At 44.6% G+C, this 23,409-nt stretch overlaps 1 protein-coding gene across 1 annotated transcript in view; it reads right to left on the reverse strand.

The window, feature by feature from the left end:
* MYOM3 (myomesin 3) overlaps window positions 1–23,409 on the reverse strand; it is a 451,709-nt gene that overhangs the window by 42,190 nt on the left and 386,110 nt on the right. Inside the window, exons 28-29 of the mRNA XM_078681253.1 lie at window positions 19,243–19,310; window positions 9,259–9,369 (exon numbers count right to left, since the gene is read on the reverse strand). Of these exons, the coding sequence (XP_078537379.1) occupies window positions 9,259–9,369; window positions 19,243–19,310 (179 nt within the window). The remainder of the gene's footprint in view (window positions 1–9,258; window positions 9,370–19,242; window positions 19,311–23,409) is intronic.

Below are 23,409 nucleotides of genomic sequence, written 5' to 3' on the forward strand. Positions count from 1 at the left end.
ATACTGTGCAGAATGCTTCCTCTACATTTTCATGAATCTTGGCGCCAAAGTTCCTCTCAGCTCTTCTCTTGCTACTAGTACTGCATACAGGCGGCCATTTTGAGGTGATACCTGTGCACCTGATTTATTCCTGCATTTCTGTCGCCATTAACCCCTCGTTGCTCAACGTATAACTACATGGTTTCCAACCCCTATGGACGCTCTGCTGCTTTCTTCCTCGTTATATCCTTGGTTGGTTCCTTGGCTGTGATTCTCTGACTCTTGCTGCCTCTAGACGCCTGTCCTATTGGTTGGAATTACTGCTTCTCCAGTGCTGCATATCACCCAGTCCAGGTCTTCTTCCACCAAGTATTCTCTATTCATTACTTTGAGGGTCTCATAATTTTTATTATTTGGTTTGGCTTCTCTTCTTGTGGTCTTCCTGGTCTGCTCCTCTGTTGGCATCATGTCTCAGACCGTGGGACACCCGAGAGCGTCTGTCACCGGAACAACCCCAAAACGCCTCAAGAATGACCCTCCGTCCCCAATTCGCACCTCTCAAAACCCGGTGCTAGACTCCATCTTAGAAGAGGTCCGTGGCTTACAACCGTTCATGGTGGCAACTAATGAGAAGCTCAAGCAGATTGAAGACAGATGGGTAGTCATGGAAAACAAAGTCTCGCAACTAGAACAACGTATTAGTGATGTCCAGGATGTATCTACAAAAATTCCTGTTCTTGAAAGGGAGATACAGCAGCTGAAACTTCACACTGAGGACCTTGAAAACCGTAACAGGCGAAACAACCTCCGTATTTATGGTGTTCCGGAGTCCCTAGGGGAGGGCGATATGGTGACCTTCGTCCGCAAACTCCTTTACGAGCTTTTGGGCCTCCCACCAGAATCTGTCCCACTAAATATTCAGCGTGCGCACCGTCTGGGTCGACCGCAATCCAACCCAGCCAAACCTAGAGGTATCATCTTGCTTTTTCTGGAATTCACTGAATTGATGACTGTTCTTAAAGCTGCAAGAGCAAAACGTCGCCTCATATGGTCTGGTAACAACATCTACATATCCCAGGACTTATCGAATGCTACGAATGCTCGTCGCAAGGAATTCCTTAATCTACGTCCACGCATGAGGGAACTCAACATCCAATATGGAATCCTTCATCCTTGTCTCTGCAAAATCACCCACCATGGTCGTTCACGTACCTTTGAGGATCCGCAGAAGCTTCGAGAATATCTTCTCACCGTCGTTTCACCCACGATGGACACCAATGACTGAAACTAACTTTCTTCTAATATCTGCAATCATTTTTCTATTGTCTTGACAACTGTTGTGGCCTTGTCCCGGTTTCTTTCTTGTCATGTCTGGCTATAACTTTATTTCTTCTTGAATATATCCTGCTTATATTCCCGCGTTTTCCTTGCTCTGTTGGATTGGCGCCCGCGCTGGCGTCTCCATGCCTCTACTATTTAGCTCTTCTCTTTCTTTTCAGGACTGGCATCTTTGCCTTGTCTTGTTTCTTAGCTGTTTCCTTCTTTTTTTCTCCTCTCTCTTTCTTCTCTTTTTCACAGGCCATTGTTGCATATTCTTTGCTCATTCATGTTCCGGTATCTTCTTTGTATCCCTTCTTGTCTTTCTTTTCGTAGTCTCTAGGGTTCCTCATGGTTATTTATGCCTCGCTATATGGATTGTGACGTTCCTTCATATTTTGTTCTCCTATATTTATCCGTTTTGTACTCTTAACATGTTTGTCTTCCTTGTTTCTCCCTTTAGTTCCTTACCTGCAGTGTTCTGGACCCAACTGTTACCCTCCTCCCTTACCTCCCATCATGTGTAACTTCGTGACGTGGAATGTTCGTGGTCTTGGCAACCCAGTTAAGCGTCAAAAGGTATTGTCCCACTTATCCAAATTGAATGCTCAGATTGCTTTTCTCCAAGAAACGCATTGTTCAGATGTCGAATCGCTGAAACTCAAGAGGGCTTGGGTGGGTCAAGTGGTGTACTCTCCGGCAATTGATAAGAAAGGGGGGGTTGCTATTTTATTCCGTAAAGGTCTCGATGTTCAAATTTTATCCTCTCAATCGGATGCTGAAGGTCGCTGGGTTATGTCAAAAGTGTCTATACAAAGCAAAACTATGGTGCTACTCAATATCTATGGTCCAGTCCGTCCTGACCCTAAATTCTGGAATGATATTAAAATCCTCATTTCATCTATTGACTGCCCTAATGTTGTCATAGCTGGTGACCTTAACCAATGGTTGGATCCATTCTCAGATAGGCTATCCTCATCCAAATTCCAGCCGGATAAGACTCATAAAGCTTTCCAATCTGCAATTGCCTCCCGTCCCCTTTTTGACGTGTGGAAAACATGTAATCTTGATTCACTCGAATATACATTCTACTCTAATGTACATCATACCAGGTCCAGAATTGACTATATTCTGGTTAGTAAATCTCTTCTCCCTGCTATTCAGACGTCTGAAATTGGTTCTATTTTTCTTTCGGACCATGCACCTGTGTATGCCACTTTTGACCTGTCCCACACTTCCTCCCCTTTTACTCGCTGGAAATTTAACACTTTCCTTCTCTCTGATTCGGATTTCATGTCTAAAGTTAAGTGTTTTATTTCTGAGTATTTCTCCCTCAACTTACCCCAAGACACATCAGTTTCAAACAATTGGGATGCTTTTAAAGCCGCACTGCGAGGGTTTACAATTTCTTATGTATCTAGGAAGAAGAAACTTAACAGGGCCAAATACAATGCCCAACTCGCCAACATTAAGACCCTAGAACATTCTTACTTCTCTTCCAAGAATCCTGACACTCTCCGTTTCCTTATTAAAGCCAAATCTGAACTTAATCAAATTGCCACAGTTGAAGCTTGCAACACCCTTTTAAAGATCAAATCCAAATTTCATGGGGGTCAAAATAAAGCGGGGAAAATGTTAGCAAATTACCTTAAAATCAAATCTGAACGCAAATCGATTGGCTCTATTCTTAATGAAAACACTAATACAAAGGTCTCCTCTGATGAGGATATTGCACAGGTCTTTCATGATTATTATAAACTCTTATATACAGATGATACACTGCCTGGTGATGAAGATCTCTCTCGTTTCTTTGAAGGCCTTCCCCCTCCTCCAGCACTTCCTACTGAATTTCAGCAATTAGAAGCTGACATTACCCCTCAGGAAATACTTAAGGCTATTACCTCCCTTAAGAAAGCGAAAGCCCCTGGCCCAGATGGTCTCCCTATCGAATTTTATGCCAACTTGCATTCTATCTTTGTTCCTCACCTTTTACAACTTTTTAACTCCTTTATTGCAAATGCCAAAGCGTCAGGTACATTTTTGGATGCCCTTATAATCATCATTCCCAAACCGGACAAGGACCATTCCCTTTGCAAAAATTATCGCCCCATTTCCCTTATTAATTACGACTGTAAAATTTTTGCCAAAATCCTAGCTGCCCGACTAGAATCCCTTATTCCTCTGTTAATCACGACCGATCAAGTTGGCTTTGTAAAAGGGAGACTTGCTGCTGACAATGCCCGTGTTTTTACAAATATTATCTCCCACAGCAACCGTTTTAAGGCCCCTTTAGCTGCCCTTTCTCTTGACGCTGAGAAAGCGTTTGATCGAATTAATTGGAAATTCATGTTTAAGGCATTGCATTGGTTTGGGTTTGGTCCTCATTTCATTTCCCTGGTTAGACTCCTTTACTCATCTCCCCGCGCCAGTGTTTTTGTTAATAATCAATTCTCTAAGTTTTTCCCTTTATCCAGAGGAACGAGACAAGGCTGTCCTCTCTCCCCTTTACTTTTTATTCTTTGCCTAGAGCCCTTCCTTATTAAAATCCGCTCTAATCCCCTCATTCAGGGATTCACACATTCCTCGACTGAGACTAAACTCTCGGCCTACGCCGATGATGTTCTGGTCTACATGGCTAACCCTGTCTCCTCCCTTCCTCCATTTTTAGAAGAAGTCCGCGTATATTCTTCTGTTTCTGGTTATAAACTTAATCTCTCCAAAACGGAAGTCCTACCCCTTAACTCATCCTGTTACCAATATATGTTTGCTTCCACGGATTTTGCATGGTGTCCTTCCAAGATCAAATACCTGGGAATTTGGTTCTCCTCCACCCTGCGTGACACACTCAAAATGACCTTTACCTCCCTTACTCAAAAAATTCAATCACTCCTTCAGACGTGGTCTCCTCTTTTCCTTTCATGGTGGGGTCGCTTAGACTCCATCAAAATGATGATTTCCCCACATATTTTATACACTGTTTCCATGCTCCCTGTACAGATCCCTAAGATGTATTTTAATAAGCTAAACTCCATCTGCTCTAAATTTTTGTGGAACAATAAACGACCCCGCATTTCCCTACAAAAACTTATACGCCCTAAATCTGAAGGGGGAGTTCGCTTCCCTGACTTCCAATCATACCATACGGCCTTTTTACTAAAGCAAGCCTTTTCATTGGCGTTTGATTTTACTGATACCCCATTACCCAGATGGATTGCAGTTGAGAGATCTTTGTTAAAGGATTTCACTTTTCAACAATCACTTTTTATGTCCAACTGTTCATTTTTGACGCATTACCCTGTGTTGAAATATTCCCATACACTGCTACACAATATTTTTTCAAAAGACTTATCGCCCTTACAGATTTTTCTTTCCTCCAGTATTTGGTACAACAAATATCTTAAATACAAGGGTAAATCTTTCTACTTCAAATATTGGAAAGAAAAGGATATTATGTTTGTCTATCAATTCTTTTCAGATTCATCTGTTATTTCATTTGATGAAATGCTAACTAAGTTTGATTTATCTGTACAACATCGTAATGAATATGATATTATTACGAATGCCATTGTGTCTCACCTATCTACCCTCCCTTCGTTTGATACCCTTCCTTCCCTTACTCCTTCCACCCCTCTTTACCCGTTGTTTACTCAACAAATTCCCAAAGCTGCGTTGATATATAAAATGTTAGTAGAGAATGTTGGTCCTAGACCTAAAGCTGTTCATGAAGTTGCTTGGGAAACTGATTTCTCTTTATCGTTATCTATTGATACTTGGAATAGACTATGGTCCAAACTGTTTAAGACTTCGGTTTCGGCCCGTATTACTCAATCACTTTTTTTCATTTACCACAGAGTTCTGTTTACCCCAGTACGCATTACCAAATTCTCCCCTTCCTCCTCTCCCCTTTGTTGGTCCTGTTCATCTCACACAGGCACACTCAAACACCTCTTATTTGAATGCCCACGAGTTCTCACCTTTTGGAAATCAGTTTGGAAATACTGTATGCGTATTTTTCACTTTTCTGAACCATTTTCATCGTTGCATATTTTTCTAGGTTCTATATCTGATGTTTTGGACCTCCACTCTTATGATGCAAAATTGTTTGATCTATTCATTGCAACTGCATACAAAGTAATCCTGTCTTGCTGGAAGGATAACTCTAAATTGGCTGTGCAGACTTGGTGGAATTTTGTGTGTGATGAGCATAGAATTGCTATTGCTTCTTCTTCATCTGTCACCTTAAAAATTAAGTCTGATCTTACTTGGCTACCTTTCTCTACCTTCTTATCCTCTTCTCCCCCCCCTTAACCCCCCTTCCCTCCTTTCTCTTTTTCTCCTCTCTTTTTCTCTTTCATTCTTTTTCTTTTTTCCTCTCTATAAGATTTTTCTTCAATTACATGATTTTACTTTACCGTTTTTCTTTTTCTATTCTCAAAAAGTGTCTTTCATGATTATCTCCTATTGACTTTGTGTTATCTTATGTTGTGATATTATGATGTATCATTTTTCTTATGCTTAATAAAAAACTTTATTAAACTGAAAAAAAAAAAACAATGAAATGAGGCCCACTGGTGAATGGTGCGTTTTGTCTGGACTATATACAGCACTTTACATCAGCATCAGATAACATTAAATCAGATGATGAAACAATGCTTGGAGTCAAACCTGGTTCCCCAGATCTATAGTCAGCAGGTCTGGCCAGGGGACCACTTCCATATTTCTCAATTTATGTGTGAAAGTCGAAAATAATCGGTATGGTTGTGCATGATCACGTATAGTAAGCACATTTCCACATGAAATAGCTTTGAACACATCGGCAACATATAGTGTCCACCCAGAGTCTTGTTTGAGAATACTTGCAAGAGTTGGTTTTGAAACTGGTCTTAGGCATGTTGTTCAGCACCTTTCCACTGGTGCACAAACAGGGCTAATCCTTTTAAATATTACAGCGGCCCGCCATGCATATTGTGGCCTCAAATCAAGAAGGCTATTGTGTTCTGATGTCTCGGTCTTCTCTTTCGCTAGACTCTTGAGTCTACTAGCTTGCTATCCTAATTTAACCCAGATTGCTTCAGTTTGTTGATCACTTTTTTATATGGATAATTACTCCTTCTTGTTGAAGTGTGTATTTTAGGGAAAATCCTGATTTGGTGTTGAAGCTTTCGTGGATGGTTTCTGCTGATATACAGACCTTTGGTAAGGAAGGATATTCCAACTCTGCACATATGTGGTATGGTGATAGCGAACAACACAATTCTGGGATTGTAGCTCAGTGTGGACCTTCGTCTGAAAATCTCACACTTCACAACACTTCATAACATCTTACACACCATCACCAGCTAATAGATTCTAAAGTGTGGCAGAGCTTAATGGTTACTTTCGCTGTATATGGAGGTTGCTCAATTGGTAGTTGAGAAGGCAACTCTCTATCATAGTATGGGAGTGTAAGCAGACAGCAGAGCAATGGGAAGGCCAATTGTTTTCTCACTGTAAATCAGAAGATTTTATTTTGGTCCACCATTCCTTCAGCTAGTGGGCCAAATTATTTAATAATGATAAAAAGGGTGCACCCCCGCAATATCGCGATGGGAATCTCAATGGCATGACATTGTGTGGCTAGAATATCAAGGCCAAAATACGGATGTATGACGTTACAATGCATATTTTTACCACGCATACCTTTACAACGCGGTATTTACAACGAATACCGTTACAACGCATAGCGCTTAGAGGTGCTGGATAGTGGTAAGTATAATTTTCTATTCCAACTCCAGTCCCCGTGGACACTAGGGAAGGTGTTGGATAGAAAATTAAACTTATTACTTACCCTAGAGCGCCCCCCAGCGCAATGCGTTGTAATGGTATGCGTGGTAATACCTGCGTTGTAAAAATTTCGTTGTAAACGTTGCATACCCCAAAATACAAAAAGGGGTGAGCAGCCATGACAACGCGGGCATTACCCCGCGCTGCCATTACGACGCTGCTTTTACAACGCAAGTCGTTACAACGACTTGCGCTAGAGGGCGCTGTTGGAAAAAGGAATAGTTTAATTTTCTATTCCGACACCTTCCCTACTGTAATGTGGGCTGGAGTTGGAATAGAAAATTAAACTATTCCACTATCCAGCGCCTACAGCGCAAGTCATTGTAACGACTTGCTTTCTGAAAGCAGCGTCGTAATTGCAGCGCGGGGTAAAAGCCCGCGTTGTCATATCATACATCCACAAAAAGGGAAGTAGAGACTTTCTATACCTGACACTCTGCTCCCACACCGCCAAACCTGTGGTTGAACTGCCCACAAGATTAGGAGTCTCCTCCTCTCTGATGGGTGGTTCTTTGGGGTTCCCACAGCAAAGCCTATGAAATAGGCACCGCAATGGGGACTTCAAAATCAGTACATACACGGCATGGACTGCTGCAGTCCATGCCGTGCAGGTACTGAGGTGCATGTACACAGGGGGACACAACACGTGCTCCCCTGCATGCACCCCAAGGCGCAGAGGCACAAGGGGGCCCTTGTGGGTCCCCTTTAATTCCTCACCACCACACTTTTCATGGCAGTCACACGGGCATGAAAAGTGTAGCAGTGGGGAAACTCTTAATATGCTTCATGGAGCTGCAGTGGCCCCGTCAAGCATATTTCGGCCTCAAGACTGCCATGCCCTTAGACTTTAATGTGAGCTAAGAGACAATTTCATATAAGATATTGTCCCAGAGACTTTTATGGGAGAAACATTGGGTTCCAGTGCTAAGGGGTGAGTATCAGTAGCTAAATCTTAATGCCTTTCATGTGGCTATGGAATCCTTTGTGTTTGTCCACGGTGTTGGTCCTATCTCACCCATGTAATGCAAAACATGTATGTGTAAGTTAAAAAGGCATTATCCTCACATTGCATGGCAAACATTGTGGGATCATCAGGCTTGCCTGCAGAATAACTGGCAAAGGCCCTTCATGATCCCCTATCCCACATTGGGAAGTAGGCCATGGCACCTCCCAATCACAACATCTCTGGATAGACATTACATTTAACTATTTTGGTCTCACAAAGGCAGATCAGTAACTTCCTCATCAAGAAGTGTACAGTTCCATGAATATCATAACTGGAGCAAACGTGTGGCAGAATAACTAAACAACATCCAGTAAGAAATAAACAGTCATTGTAAATACCTACATAAATATCTTAACAAAGCATTTGAAGGATGATCTGATTCTCTATCCGGCCAATCATTGGTTCTTGTTAAAAAAGGTGTAACACTCTGCCCATATAGAGATTTTTGCTCCTCAATATAGTCATCGTAACTAATCAGTAACTGCTTACATTTGCAGCACTATGACTTAAGTAATAGTCTTAAACCTGTATCTACATTAAGCTTGATGTTGGAGTTACCTTAATGATACTAGAAAGATCATTCTATATTAGCAGTGTACAATGCTGATCCAAAAGGGCCAAACCCATGTCAGTTTTTGAGAGTATCCACAAAAGAAATAGTTATGTATCATAGCCTTAGAGCCTGGCGTAGTGGGCTCTACCGGCCATAAAAGGCTCACTCCAGCATTCGAAGAGAGTCTTTAACAAGGAAGCAGACCTTTAATGGCCAGTAGAGCCCGCTACGAAGGGCTCTAAGGCTATTGGAACATTCCGCCCCTAGAGGGCAGGATGTTCTAAATTGTAAAACAAAGGCCTCACGAAGCCCGAGGGGGTTGAAATCTCCTCGGACTCCATGAGGCCATTGTTAAACCTTTGAATGTTGATGTTCCATGCTTCTACTGGCCATAAGAAGCCAGAAGAACGCCATTGTTTTCAATGGAGTGCTTACCATTCCAATGTTCTAAAATGATTTAACGGCTACGCAGTATGTAGTTATTCTGTAAATCTGGCATGGATCCACTCTCCTTGACCAACACTGGATATCACTGTTTGCTTTTAAGATTACCAGAGTGATTGGTAGAGTTTATTTTTACCTTTTTAATGAGCAGAGTTCCTATTCCAGTCTGGGCATCGTACTGAGCGTCTGTGTTGGGCTTTGAGTTGAAGAACCACTTGAAGCTTGTTTCTTTTTTTGTGTTTGTTACCTGTAGAAAGGAAATACAATGGTGCCTGATTGTGAAATAAAATATGTTTCATTCACATCACAATATTTGATTCTGTTTTTATGATGCAGATACAGAGATGATTGCTAGTCTCTGTGTATTTGGTCCTGTCAATCAAAGATGAAAGTGATGCCCCACAAGTTTGCATGTGTGAGGCTTGAAAGGGCGTTGCTGTTGATTCCTCTAGGTTGGCAAGACCAGTTTTGTCTCGTTCAGATTTTTTACTTACCAACAAATATCCAGAATTTTTTTTTTAAAAAGATGTTGGGCCTGACATATAAAGCAATGAGGTGAAACATTATCAGTATTTTTGTACAGTTGATGGTTTGTAATGATCCATCACAAATCAAAATGGACTTTCAGTAAGATTTACTGAGTTCTGATCCATTCTTTTTATTGAGGCAGAATTCTGTTTGTGAATCCCAACCAAAAAGGAGAAAAATACTGGGATAGTAGATTTTTGGTATTTTTTTTGTATTGCAACCACTGGTTGTTAAATGGCATGATAACAAATGGCAGCAAAGGCCACTGGACTGCTGTGTGATCTCTCAATGACGGCAGCCACATACACTAATTGGTATCACGTCCTACTATTAATAAATGATTTGCAACCATATTTGCAGTCGCAAACCATTGTTTACATTTAATTGTGAATCATTAAAGAGGGCGCCTATTCCATACTCTCTTTCCTCAATATTTAGTAATGTACCACACAGCATACATTGCAACGCACCAAGATTCTTGTGAATCGCAGTGTGCCTTTGATACATTGCAACTGTGGACTTCACAGCCAAGAAACCTGTGATTTTGTAAATCACATGTTTTGCAACCACATATTCCATTAATATTTCGGACTTTAACATATTGGTTATGATCATTTGCCTTTCAAATGCAAAAATCAACACATGATTATTGTAAAACATTCCTTTATTTCCAATGTTTTCCTCTCCCACCAGAACATGAAACCCACTGTACATTCAAACATGTAATAAAAATGAATATTCTGCACTATGGAGACACTGGGGCATAGTTGGGCCATGACAGCCGATCCTTCTCAGCCCCCTAGCCTACAGCCCACTGAGGGGCAGAATGGTCAGCCCATCCTCGATGGTGCTAGGTACATGCCTCGTTTGCATGAGGGGTACAAAAGCGGGTGGTGATGGACGGAGCATCTGAACCAATCAAACACTCACACCCAGTCAACAGATCTGGGTTTAATCCATCACCGTTCTTTAACCCACTCTGCCACCCCAGTTCAGACATGGCCATATGCAAATCAGTCTTACCCTGTGCCTCATGGGAACAGTCCAACCCGAACTGCCAAGCCATGCCTTCCCTGGAGCGGAAACAAGCTTCCTAGGACCGGTTTCCGGTCCAGGGAAGGCATGGCTTGGCAGTTCGGGCTGGACTGTTCCCATGAGGCACAGGGTCAGACTGATTTGCATATGGCCATGTCTGAACTTGGGTGGCAGAGTGGGCTAAAGAACGGTGATGGATTAAACCCAGATCTTTTGACTGGGTGTGAGTGATTGGTTCAGATGCTCCGTCCATCACCACCCCCTTTTGTACAGCTTTGTTCGCCATAAGTTGGCAGGGTATGCTCAGACGCGAGTCCCTTGCTCACTTTGCCACTGGATTCAAGCAAGCCTGGCTGAAGACGGCTGAAATGCCAGAAACCGGTCGTAGGAAGCTTGTTTCTGGTCCAGGGAAGGCATGGCTTGGCAGTTCGGGCTGGACTGTTCCCATGAGGCACAGGGTCAGACTGATTTGCATATGGCCATGTCTGAACTGGGGTGGCAGAGTGGGCTAAAGAACGGTGATGGATTAAACCCAGATCTTTTGACTTGGTGTGAGTGTTTGATTAGTTCAGATGCACCATCCATCACCACCCCCTTTTGTACCACGTCGTTTTCATGAGGGGCCACTGTGAACGGCTGGCACACGCTGGAAGAGATTCAGATGGTGGAAGGGTCCATGAGCACTTTCGAACAACACCTTTTAGACCTTCCTAAAAATTTCAGGAAGTCGGTATATGGATCAAGATGTAGAGAGAGTATGTTCTAGAGCGTTGAGTGTCTAAAGATCTTCCACCTTTACGCTTGTACTGTGGCACTCTCTTGGTTATGGCCAACTGATTTTCTTTGCCTGTTCAGCTTTACTCATAGCGAAGGGAAACCAATTTAGTTCTTTTCTCCATAAGCAATTTAGATCATTCATATAGTTTAAAGATCTTATCATTTTTTGCACTCTTTGTAGCAGAATCCCTTTTTGGCTGCAGTCACAGAAAATGTATAATAGCTTCCGGTATTTCAATTTACTGGCACATATTAGATTGTTTATGTATTCACTGCCGTGCTTTTGTCACTTCTAATTCAGTTTGTATAAATCTGACGCATGATGATGGACATATTCTCAAATACAGTTTCAGAGCTTCGCTGTGTGGCTGCGAGACAGTGTGTTAAACCTTCAAGATTTTGAGGAAAATCATACATCTTACTACTAAAAACAAAAGAGCCCTGAAAAAACTAAAAAAAAAGCACATAAAAATAAGTATGGCCCCAAAATGTTCTTAAGAACCCACTGCCGATGATGCTGAATACCGCTGTTGCAACTACCAAGGATGTTTAATCTTGATTCCACTTCATACCTCTTTCTTCAACAACAATATACTCACAGTGCTTAATTTGTAAAAAGAAATAAGTGCCAGGGCTCTCATAAGGAGGCTACAGCATCCTGCACCACACATTGTCCCTGCAAGTGCTGCCAATGATAGCAAAAACACAACTACTAACCATCACCCTCCTACAAATGTGACAATTCAGACTATTCTAGGCCACCCAAAGCTACAAGAATGGTTGAGCCACAGGTATTTAGTCATCTTTAATATATATTCAATTTCTAAACAACTGTTGTTGTGCTCATCTCAAAATTTGACAAACACCGCCACCATGTGGTGAACTGTAATAAGCAGATGTTGACAATTGAGTGCAGATGCTCAGCACCAGAAACCATAGGCTCAAATTAAGAAATGCACTTGTATCTCTTTATCTCACTCTTACAAGTTATTTTTCATCCCTACATTATCCCATTAACAGTTCTCCGATCTTTCTCTTTTTTGTCCCTACTCCTTTTACTGCCTTTCTCTCTTGTTCTGAGACAAAGTCTGATGATGAAAAGTATTCATTGGCCCCACAAATGAGTGCCTGGTACTATACCCACTACTATAACTTTCAACATTTGGCACACATTTAGCAGTGTGAACTGGCTGTTTTTCCCTCATGGTGTATCATACACTGTAATTCAATAGATAGCAATTTGCTGCAAACAGGAAGCTGTGCCAAATGACAGAGTTTTTATTTTAGGCAAAAAAAACAATTTAGTCAACGACTAGTGAGGTCTGGGAACCACAAACAGATAAATGGCAAAGAATTATATATTTTTAAGACATTTTACTAGAAAAATCAGAGCATCTAAAAATTAAGCAACATGAACTGCAAAAGGACTAGTGCCCTGATGTTGTCGGGCGGACCTCCACCGACAAGGCTGTTAGTGGCTATAAACCCGACATCCAGGGCATCGGTCTGACTGCTGCATTACGATACAAAAACAACAAGTGATGGACTGAATGTGGATCAATGTCACACACTCCCCCAGTCAAAAGATCTGGGCCCAAATCCATCGTTTTTTTGCACTCCACACCACCCTGGGTTAGACAATGGCGATATGCAAATCAGCTCTGACCCTGTTGCCCCATGGGAACAGTCCAGTCCGAACTACAAAAGCCATGTCCTTCCCAGAACGGAATCAAGCATCCGAGGACCGGACCGGTTTCGAGGTAACACCTCTCTTCAGCCCGGCTAGCTTGACTCCCAGTGGTGTGGAGTGCCTGGGACCCACGTCTGGGCATCCCCAGCGCACTTAGGGCGGCAATTGCAAAAACAACAAGTGATGGACTGAATGTGGATCAATGTCACACACTCCCCCAGTCAAAAGATCTGGGCCCAAATCCATCGTTTTTTTGCACTCCACACCACCCTGGGTTAGACAATGGCGATATGCAAATCAGCTCTGACCCTGTTGCCCCATGGGAACAGTCCAGTCCGAACTACAAAAGCCATGTCCTTCCCAGAACGGAATCAAGCATCCGAGGACCGGACCGGTTTCGAGGTAACACCTCTCTTCAGCCCGGCTAGCTTGACTCCAAGTGGTGTGGAGTGCCTGGGACCCACGTCTGGGCATCCCCAGCGCACTTAGGGCGGCAATTGCAAAAACAACAAGTGATGGACTGAATGTGGATCAATGTCACACACTCCCCCAGTCAAAAGATCTGGGCCCAAATCCATCGTTTTTTTGCACTCCACACCACCCTGGGTTAGACAATGGCGATATGCAAATCAGCTCTGACCCTGTTGCCCCATGGGAACAGTCCAGTCCGAACTACAAAAGCCATGTCCTTCCCAGAACGGAATCAAGCATCCGAGGACCGGACCGGTTTCGAGGTAACACCTATCTTCAGCCCGGCTAGCTTGACTCCAAGTGGTGTGGAGTGCCTGGGACCCACGTCTGGGCATCCCCAGCGCACTTAGGGCGGCAATTGCAAAAACAACAAGTGATGGACTGAATGTGGATCAATGTCACACACTCCCCCAGTCAAAAGATCTGGGCCCAAATCCATCGTTTTTTTGCACTCCACACCACCCTGGGTTAGACAATGGCGATATGCAAATCAGCTCTGACCCTGTTGCCCCATGGGAACAGTCCAGTCCGAACTACAAAAGCCAGGTCCTTCCCAGAACGGAATCAAGCATCCGAGGACCGGACCGGTTTCGAGGTAACACCTCTCTTCAGCCCGGCTAGCTTGACTCCAAGTGGTGTGGAGCGCCTGGGACCCACGTCTGGGCATCCCCAGCGCACTTAGGGCGGCAATTGCAAAAACAACAAGTGATGGACTGAATGTGGATCAATGTCACACACTCCCCCAGTCAAAAGATCTGGGCCCAAATCCATCGTTTTTTTGCACTCCACACCACCCTGGGTTAGACAATGGCGATATGCAAATCAGCTCTGACCCTGTTGCCCCATGGGAACAGTCCATGGGGCACAGGGTCAGCGCTGATTTGCATATCGCCATTGTCTAACCCAGGGTGGTGTGGAGTGGAAAAACGATGGATTTGGGCCCAGATCTTTGGACTGGGGTGAATGTGTGACATTGATCCACATTCTGTCCATCATTGTTGTGTTTGCAGTTACCGCTCTAAGTGTACTGGGGATGCTCAGACGTGAGTCCCAGGCACTCCACACCACTGGAATCAAGCTAGCCGGGCTGAAGAGAGGTGTTACCTCGAAACCGGGCCGGTCCTCGGATGCTTGTTTCCGTTCTGGGAAGGACATGGCTTTTGTAGTTCGGACTGGACTGTTCCCATGGGGCACAGGGTCAGCGCTGATTTGCATATCGCCATTGTCTAACCCAGGGTGGTGTGGAGTGGAAAAACGATGGATTTGGGCCCAGATCTTTGGACTGGGGTGAATGTGTGACATTGATCCACATTCTGTCCATCATTGTTGTGTTTGCAGTTACCGCTCTAAGTGTACTGGGGATGCTCAGACGTGAGTCCCAGGCACTCCACACCACTGGAATCAAGCTAGCCGGGCTGAAGAGAGGTGTTACCTCGAAACCGGGCCGGTCCTCGGATGCTTGTTTCCGTTCTGGGAAGGACATGGCTTTTGTAGTTCGGACTGGACTGTTCCCATGGGGCACAGGGTCAGCGCTGATTTGCATATCGCCATTGTCTAACCCAGGGTGGTGTGTAGTGGAAAAACGATGGATTTGGGCCCAGATCTTTGGACTGGGGTGAATGTGTGACATTGATCCACATTCTGTCCATCATTGTTGTGTTTGCAGTTACCGCTCTAAGTGTACTGGGGATGCTCAGACGTGAGTCCCAGGCACTCCACACCACTGGAATCAAGCTAGCCGGGCTGAAGAGAGGTGTTACCTCGAAACCGGGCCGGTCCTCGAATGCTTGTTTCCGTTCTGGGAAGGACATGGCTTTTGTAGTTCGGACTGGACTGTTCCCATGGGGCACAGTGTCAGCGCTGATTTGCATATCGCCATTGTCTAACCCAGGGTGGTGTGGAGTGGAAAAACGATGGATTTGGGCCCAGATCTTTGGACTGGGGTGAATGTGTGACATTGATCCACATTCTGTCCATCATTGTTGTGTTTGCAGTTACCGCTCTAAGTGTACTGGGGATGCTCAGACGTGAGTCCCAGGCACTCCACACCACTGGAATCAAGCTAGCCGGGCTGAAGAGAGGTGTTACCTCGAAACCGGGCCGGTCCTCGGATGCTTGTTTCCGTTCTGGGAAGGACATGGCTTTTGTAGTTCGGACTGGACTGTTCCCATGGGGCACAGGGTCAGCGCTGATTTGCATATCGCCATTGTCTAACCCAGGGTGGTGTGGAGTGGAAAAACGATGGATTTGGGCCCAGATCTTTGGACTGGGGTGAATGTGTGACATTGATCCACATTCTGTCCATCATTGTTGTGTTTGCAGTTACCGCTCTAAGTGTACTGGGGATGCTCAGACGTGAGTCCCAGGCACTCCACACCACTGGAATCAAGCTAGCCGGGCTGAAGAGAGGTGTTACCTCGAAACCGGGCCGGTCCTCGGATGCTTGTTTCCGTTCTGGGAAGGACATGGCTTTTGTAGTTCGGACTGGACTGTTCCCATGGGGCACAGGGTCAGCGCTGATTTGCATATCGCCATTGTCTAACCCAGGGTGGTGTGGAGTGGAAAAACGATGGATTTGGGCCCAGATCTTTGGACTGGGGTGAATGTGTGACATTGATCCACATTCTGTCCATCACTGTTGTGTTTGCAGTTACCGCTCTAAGTGTACTGGGGATGCTCAGACGTGAGTCCCAGGCACTCCACACCACTGGAATCAAGCTAGCCGGGCTGAAGAGAGGTGTTACCTCGAAACCGGGCCGGTCCTCGGATGCTTGTTTCCGTTCTGGGAAGGACATGGCTTTTGTAGTTCGGACTGGACTGTTCCCATGGGGCACAGGGTCAGCGCTGATTTGCATATCGCCATTGTCTAACCCAGGGTGGTGTGGAGTGGAAAAACGATGGATTTGGGCCCAGATCTTTGGACTGGGGTGAATGTGTGACATTGATCCACATTCTGTCCATCATTGTTGTGTTTGCAGTTACCGCATTACGATACAAGCATTCAGAGCGATAATGTCGGGGGGGGGGGGGGAAGACCGTCACCTCCGACATTATGAAAGACCCCTTTGGGACGGCGGTCGGATTCCAAACCCTACAATGGAGGTGGTGCCTGCGCAGGCACCGCCATAGGGATTAGGATATCCCTTTCCGACTGCCTGTTCATGACAGTCCCACCTTCATGAATAGGCAGACAGGGAGGTACTTTGGGGGCCCCAAGCAGGGACCCTGTCTCCGTGGGCCATCGTTAAGTGGCCTGGGGGGCACATGTAGTGCCCCCCCACACATCGATGCATGGTGTGCCAGGCATTGGTATGCATTTTTCCCCTCTTAGTTCCCTTGAGCATCTCAGACATTTTGAAAAGACTTTTCATGCCTCGGTCCCCTAGCACAATAAATATATCCACTTTTCTACTGGTATGTTCCAAGGAGAGTGAGGCAGAATAGAATGTTGAGATTTTTAGAAATTTCGTATAAAAACATAGAAGAGTACTTTCCTAACACATAATTACATATTATGTACTTCAGCATTATTGTTTTTTTATAAATCATGTATGGATGATGTTTCATATTAGTCTTAGGTATGTTATAGCTTCTAATATACTCACAGGTTTCATGACTCTAGTAATCCCGGAAGCCATTTTATTCAGGGTAGTACACGTGCACATTTCTGCAAAGCCTACCTTCAATTTCCAGTTAAAAAAATGTTTTATTGCAGGTTTTTCCATCATTTGAACATTGTGTTGCCACAAAAAAGTCTCTGTACAGGGACTCCTGAAATCAAATAGCTCAGTAAAATAGATCCTGGTATGTGGATATTCCATGAGTAACATAGGATATTCAACTGGCACAGTAGTGCTATAGTTTCAATTCCCACAATGATAAATATACAAATGTATAACCTCAATATAAATCATCAATAACTGTGTGGGGGTAGAGGTAAAAAGGGTAAATGTAGGTCAGGGAAACTGTGAACTATCAGATGGTAAAACTGCAACAATGCCAAAATTCAATGGTGTATCCTGCAGGATAGTTCACACCATATTCCATTGTGGACCCTCAATTATTACTGCCTGGGAAGAACTACATTCGATTTAAAGTGCACTGTCTTGTGCCCTGGATGCTTCCCGGCAAATCACCTCAGAATGTTAAGGGTATGTTCCATCCCATAATTAAATTATATAAATGAAAATACAAGTAAAACTGTCGTTTTCGTATGAGAGTCTAAAAATTATGTTTACTTTTGATCTGTCTCTTTGTAGTTGTTAATGTGGTATTTATTGTGTGTCTTTTTATGTTTTCCTTTAAATTAAATGGTTGTGTCCAGTCATCAGCAAGGTTTTTTTTGGTTCAATGAGTTTTTGCGATTGTCGTTCGATATTCAATGATGTGTCCCATGTGCCATTTGAATGCGAATTGAAATTAAAATTTTAATTGAATGGATTTACATTACTTGTCGTCGTCGACTGATATGGAACTGCTGCCCCCTGCCCCCAACGCCTTGAGTACCTCACGGGTGAGTAGTGCGCTTATAATCCCCCTGATTGATTGATTGTCATCAGCCATGTTTGTCAGTCAGTTCATGTCTTTTATTTTAGTTGTTACAGCCCTGATGAAGTTCCAAGAATGTATCTTGGGAACGAAAAGCGTTGGCTGGTTGTTCTTTGATTTTGCACGACCTTTCGAATAAAGTATTTTCTTCAAGAATGATAATGGACTAAATTTGCTTAATTGGTCCACCTCCTTGCTTTCATCTTATGTTCCATCCCGCCCGTCATGTTCTCTCCTTTTTTATCCTTCTGTTTCTCATTCTTTTAAGATAGTACGTTTCAGTGTCAACTCCTTTTCTATACTTGCTCCCCGCTTTATAAACTGTATTTACTAAAAAATCTCCAAAGCTTTTGGAAAAAAATGCTGAAATCATGCCGTTTAGCAAACTGTTTCTCTTTTTGGGACCATTTTCCTCCTTGTCGAGGCCAGAAAACAGTTTGTCACACACCTCTCAGATGAACTGTAGCCCTTGGCACTTATGGTGGAAGAATTTATAAACCCAATCAGAATTGACCTTTTGGCATTAGGGATCCACCTTTCCCTTTGCAATAATGCATTTTAAGTGATATTTGCTACTATCTGGCACTTCTCGTGGCTAGTTGTGGTAAGGCCACAAACCCTGTAGTGGCCCTAATGTATCAGCTGCCATGCAGCTTAGCTGCTACTCTTAAGCAAGGCTCTCTTTAGAACATGAATGCTAATATTTCGACCTCATTTATTTAAGTAGTTGTTTCTGTAAATTTGATATAGACTTGGCCTGGGGTTATCAGTGTACTTTATCGGTACCAAACAATCACATCGAGAATACATTAGGGATGCAACCCAGGAAGAATGAAAAGCAGGAAATCGAGACAAGGAGGGGATAAGATGTACATGAGTAAAGATCCCAGACAGTCAACGCGGAAGTGTGTTTGAGATGCAACTTCAGTGCAGACACATATCAGCAGACATTGGAGAGCGCGTGGGGGCAATAGGAAATTAAGTACAACCCACGGCCTTGAGGTTGAGCTCCGGCCTGTGTCAGACCAGAAGTTGTATTCTCCCACCTGCCACCTGAAAATAACATTTTACCTTGCAGTCTATCAAGACTTGGCAATCTTCTGTAACCGACCATTTCAGATACTCCAGAAAATGAGGTCCTGCAATGAAATAGCAGAAATTGTGTTATTAACGCTTTGAGTTCAACATTTTGAAAAAATATAAGACAATACCATCACCTGAGGACCGCCAATCTCGCGAGTATGTGTGCAGAGAAAAGATGCGACTTTTCTATTGGTAACATACTTTCCATGTATTCAAGATCAAGGCAGTTTGTACTTTTCTCTGGGACTGTCACTAAAGCCAATTGGTTACATGTTTAATGATGTAGATGGGGTAATGGAAACTGAGGGCTGGATTGCCTTTTCCCACTATTTCAGGTGCACTTTCTGGAAAGCATACAATACAGTTGTTTCTGGTGCAGTTTTGATGTGGAGTGACTGGCCGGTGCAAAATTAAGTTTTAGCACCATTCTGTTGATATAAAATGTAGTTTCTACACTTTTGAGGTAATGAGCAAAGAAAATTTGCTCAAACAACTGTACTTTCAACAGCTGTGCATGCAAGCATCTCGCCAGTGCTTTATTCGTAAAAACGAAAAACGAAACTGCTCTTCCCTGCTCTGAAAACATTAACAACCAAAAGAGGACTAATGATCCCCTCACTTGGCGGCCATATTTAGACCACCCTTTTTCATTGGCGGCTATCATGGACTAGTCTTTCTGACTACTCTTGACTATCGGTACCACAGACTCTACATAGCTCTGTACTTAAATCTTTATGCGATTAAGTGTTTGCCTTTTATTGCAGTATTATATTATTATATTACTATTGGTACTTTACACCTATGTAACTTATGTAACTTTATGTAACTTTTATTGCAGTATTATATTTTTATATTACTATTGGTACTTTTATACTTTATGTAACTTACTCCCATTTCCACTTTTCCTCACCGACAGTGCACTGATTGCTACCTCATATTCTACAGGTTGCTTATTAATGTCATATCTGTTTATTGTAGTTACCTGTTTGCACCTATATTGGCTCCAGTAATTCACTAGTCTTTTATTCAAATTTGTATACTGTCTATGTTGTAAGCTGCACCCATCTCACTTTTATCCCTATTATTCAATGATCGCTACCTCACTCAGTTGTTTCAGTCTGGTGAGCTGCTCCCATCTCACTTTTATCACTATGATGCACTGATTATTAACTCATATATTTCGTTAGTCTTGTAAGCTGCACCCAGCCACTTTCTACACCTGGATTACACCGTTGCTACCTCTTACATTATGATGTGTCAATTTGGCTCCACCTATCTGGTTGCTACCTCTCATATATTGTACATGGTGTAAGCTGATTGCTACATCTCATATATTGTACATTGTGTAAGCTGCACCTACGCACTGTCTGTTCCTGGATTGCACCGATTGCTACCTCTTATATTTTTGGCCACTTTTGGCCACTCACTAGTGTCACTCCTGTGCCCTGTAACCAACGGCTGACACCCAACGTTACAGCCATCCTAACATGGATCTCATCGGTAAGCACACATATAGAATCAACGACCCTTCCACTCTCACTAAAAAAGCCGCTAAACGCTTTAAACATAACTTCTTGAGGTCGCACCCTGAAACACCCTTTGCCGACACCTACTTCTCACCGGGCAATGGAGCCCTGAACATTGATATCATCTTCCACACCTCACGCAGAGCCCATTGGAGAAAAGCGTTCCTAACCCTACTCACCGTCTCCACCACCAGGAAAACAGCTCATGGCCTAACTCTCTCTATCACACCGTCCCAACTCTTCCCTGGCAGAACCACCATTACTATCTACAACAACGGGATTGTCCTAATTCAATCCACGGACAAGAACCTGGAACTACTAGACAACCTGTTCCCCAAGTTCAAAGAGCACCTTTCCAAGCTGCGGACCCCCACCCAGAACTCCACCAGCATTATCACCCCTGACGTCGCAGCCCCCATCCACAACACTTCTAACATAGCTCAACTTTGGATCCACATGCACCTCACCTCTACCCCCAGCACCCTAGTCAATCGCCCACCTGCTGTTACCGCCCCACACTCCCCAAGCGCAGTCACAAATCTGTCCCCCTCATACACTAGCCGCCCCTCTAACACTACCCCTTTGACCCCCACTCATACCACTCCCATCCCTCTCTCCCCTGACATAACAACTCCCATCCACAACACCTCCTACCTAGATCAGCACCAGAACGGCACGCACAATGACAAATCCCACCCTTTGTTCCCCCCACTCTCAGTCCCCACGTGAGTACACTCCCCCCCATACATCCTCGATACACCCACATCCTCAATACCCCCACGCCCCCTTCCCCCCACGCTACCCCCCCCACGAACGCTTCTGAACACACCACCGTCCGGAGTTTATCTCCCCCCCCTTCCCTCCCCCCGCGGCAGACCCCTCTCCCTCCCCAGCTCCCTCCCCACTCTCACTCACGACACCCCCACCCTCCCAACCAGTCCCACAGAACATACAGACTCCCTTACCTTAGCATCCCCCCCTCTCTCCCCTCCGATTCTCAGCCCCCACTACCTTCCTGCCACCCCCATTGTCTTCAGCCTTCACTCACTCTTCAACTCACCGGCACCGCCCCCCACTGACGTCACTACCTATGCCTCCCACCCTCGCCCACAAATCCGCCCACACATCGAATGCCATCCCACTCATTATCACCGTAGAACCTTCCAACAACGCTAGCATATCCCCCCCTCGATACCCTGCTCGCTTTCCAGCTCACTACTCAACCACTCACCAATGGCTCCCACCACCAACCCCTTCTCCAATCCACCTCTTGACTCGACTTTATCCACCCTCCAACAAGTCAAAGAGGATCTCCTACAAGTCAAAAAAGATCTCCACGAAATCAAAGACCTTCTCTTCTCACAGCCCAGTCTACCTCCCACCATCCCACTACCCTACAAACGACGCACCCTCCCATCATACCCTCGCCTCCAACGACCCCCGCGCTGGCCGACTATCCCCGCTCGCAATAACTCCCACCGCCCCCGTCGTGTCCTCAACTCACTGTCGGACCGCGACCTATGCTCCCTCCTTCGCTCTTATGGCCCAGGTCCGGTAAAACACATATCCAACACACACATCCCCATACCCACAATTCTCTCAAATCCTCTGAGGCTCCCAACCCTTAGCAACAGAGGTTCCGTCCCTAACAACCTCAGAAAAGTCCCCCTCTCTCTAGAAGGCTCGACCACCCTTCTCACTCCCAAACTCAAATGCATCCTAATCAATTGCAGATCGGCCCAGAGACACTCCTCCGACATCGCTGATCTCGTCTCAGCAATGGACCCGGACCTAGCCATTCTGACTGAAACGTGGCTTACTGAAGCCTCTACCCCGATAATGGACATACTAGTCCCCCCCCCAATTATCTCATCATTAGACTGGACAGGCCTGGCAAGACGGGCGGGGGAATTGCATGCATTTTTAGGAGCAACCTCTCCGTTACTAAAGCCACCTCCCCCTCCCTTACTTCCTGTGAACTCCTCTGCCTCGATATCACCAGCGAGGGCAAACAAGTTTGTGCTTTACATCTCATCTATCACCCGCCTGGTGACAACCTCATATTCACCCAACAACTCATGGACACGATCACATCCAATGCCGGTCGGCAGACCACCCAAGTCTACCTGGGTGACTTTAATCTCCATTGGAACGATCAGAAAGACACAGTGGTGAATAGTCTCAAAACTTTCCTTAATGCGCTTGACCTCACCCAAATATGCGATAGACCAACACACGACAAAGGCTCGATACTCGATCTCATCATCGCCAAAGAGGACTCTACCCAACTGGAGGCGATCCAACCCTGCGACTGGTCAGACCACCACATTATCACCTTCTTCATCAACGAAAAAGTTAAACCTAACCCGGCTCAACCCACCAAATCCAAAACCTGCAAAAGGGACATGAAGAATCTTAACCCCACTGCCCTGCCTCCCCACATCGGCAGTCTCCTCCTTCCCCCTTCAGGTGCCTCGGATGTTCAATCACTGACCGATCACTACCTTGACTCTATGAATTCAATAGTCAATGAAGTCGCCCCACTGCAACTGAAGAGAGTCTCCACCAAAATCTCTAACCCTTGGTATGACGGCAGACTCAATGAGGACAGGCGTACTATGCGAATGGC

This window comes from Lissotriton helveticus, chromosome 3_1, assembly GCF_964261635.1.
Source record: "Lissotriton helveticus chromosome 3_1, aLisHel1.1, whole genome shotgun sequence".
Lineage (NCBI taxonomy): Eukaryota > Metazoa > Chordata > Amphibia > Caudata > Salamandridae > Lissotriton > Lissotriton helveticus.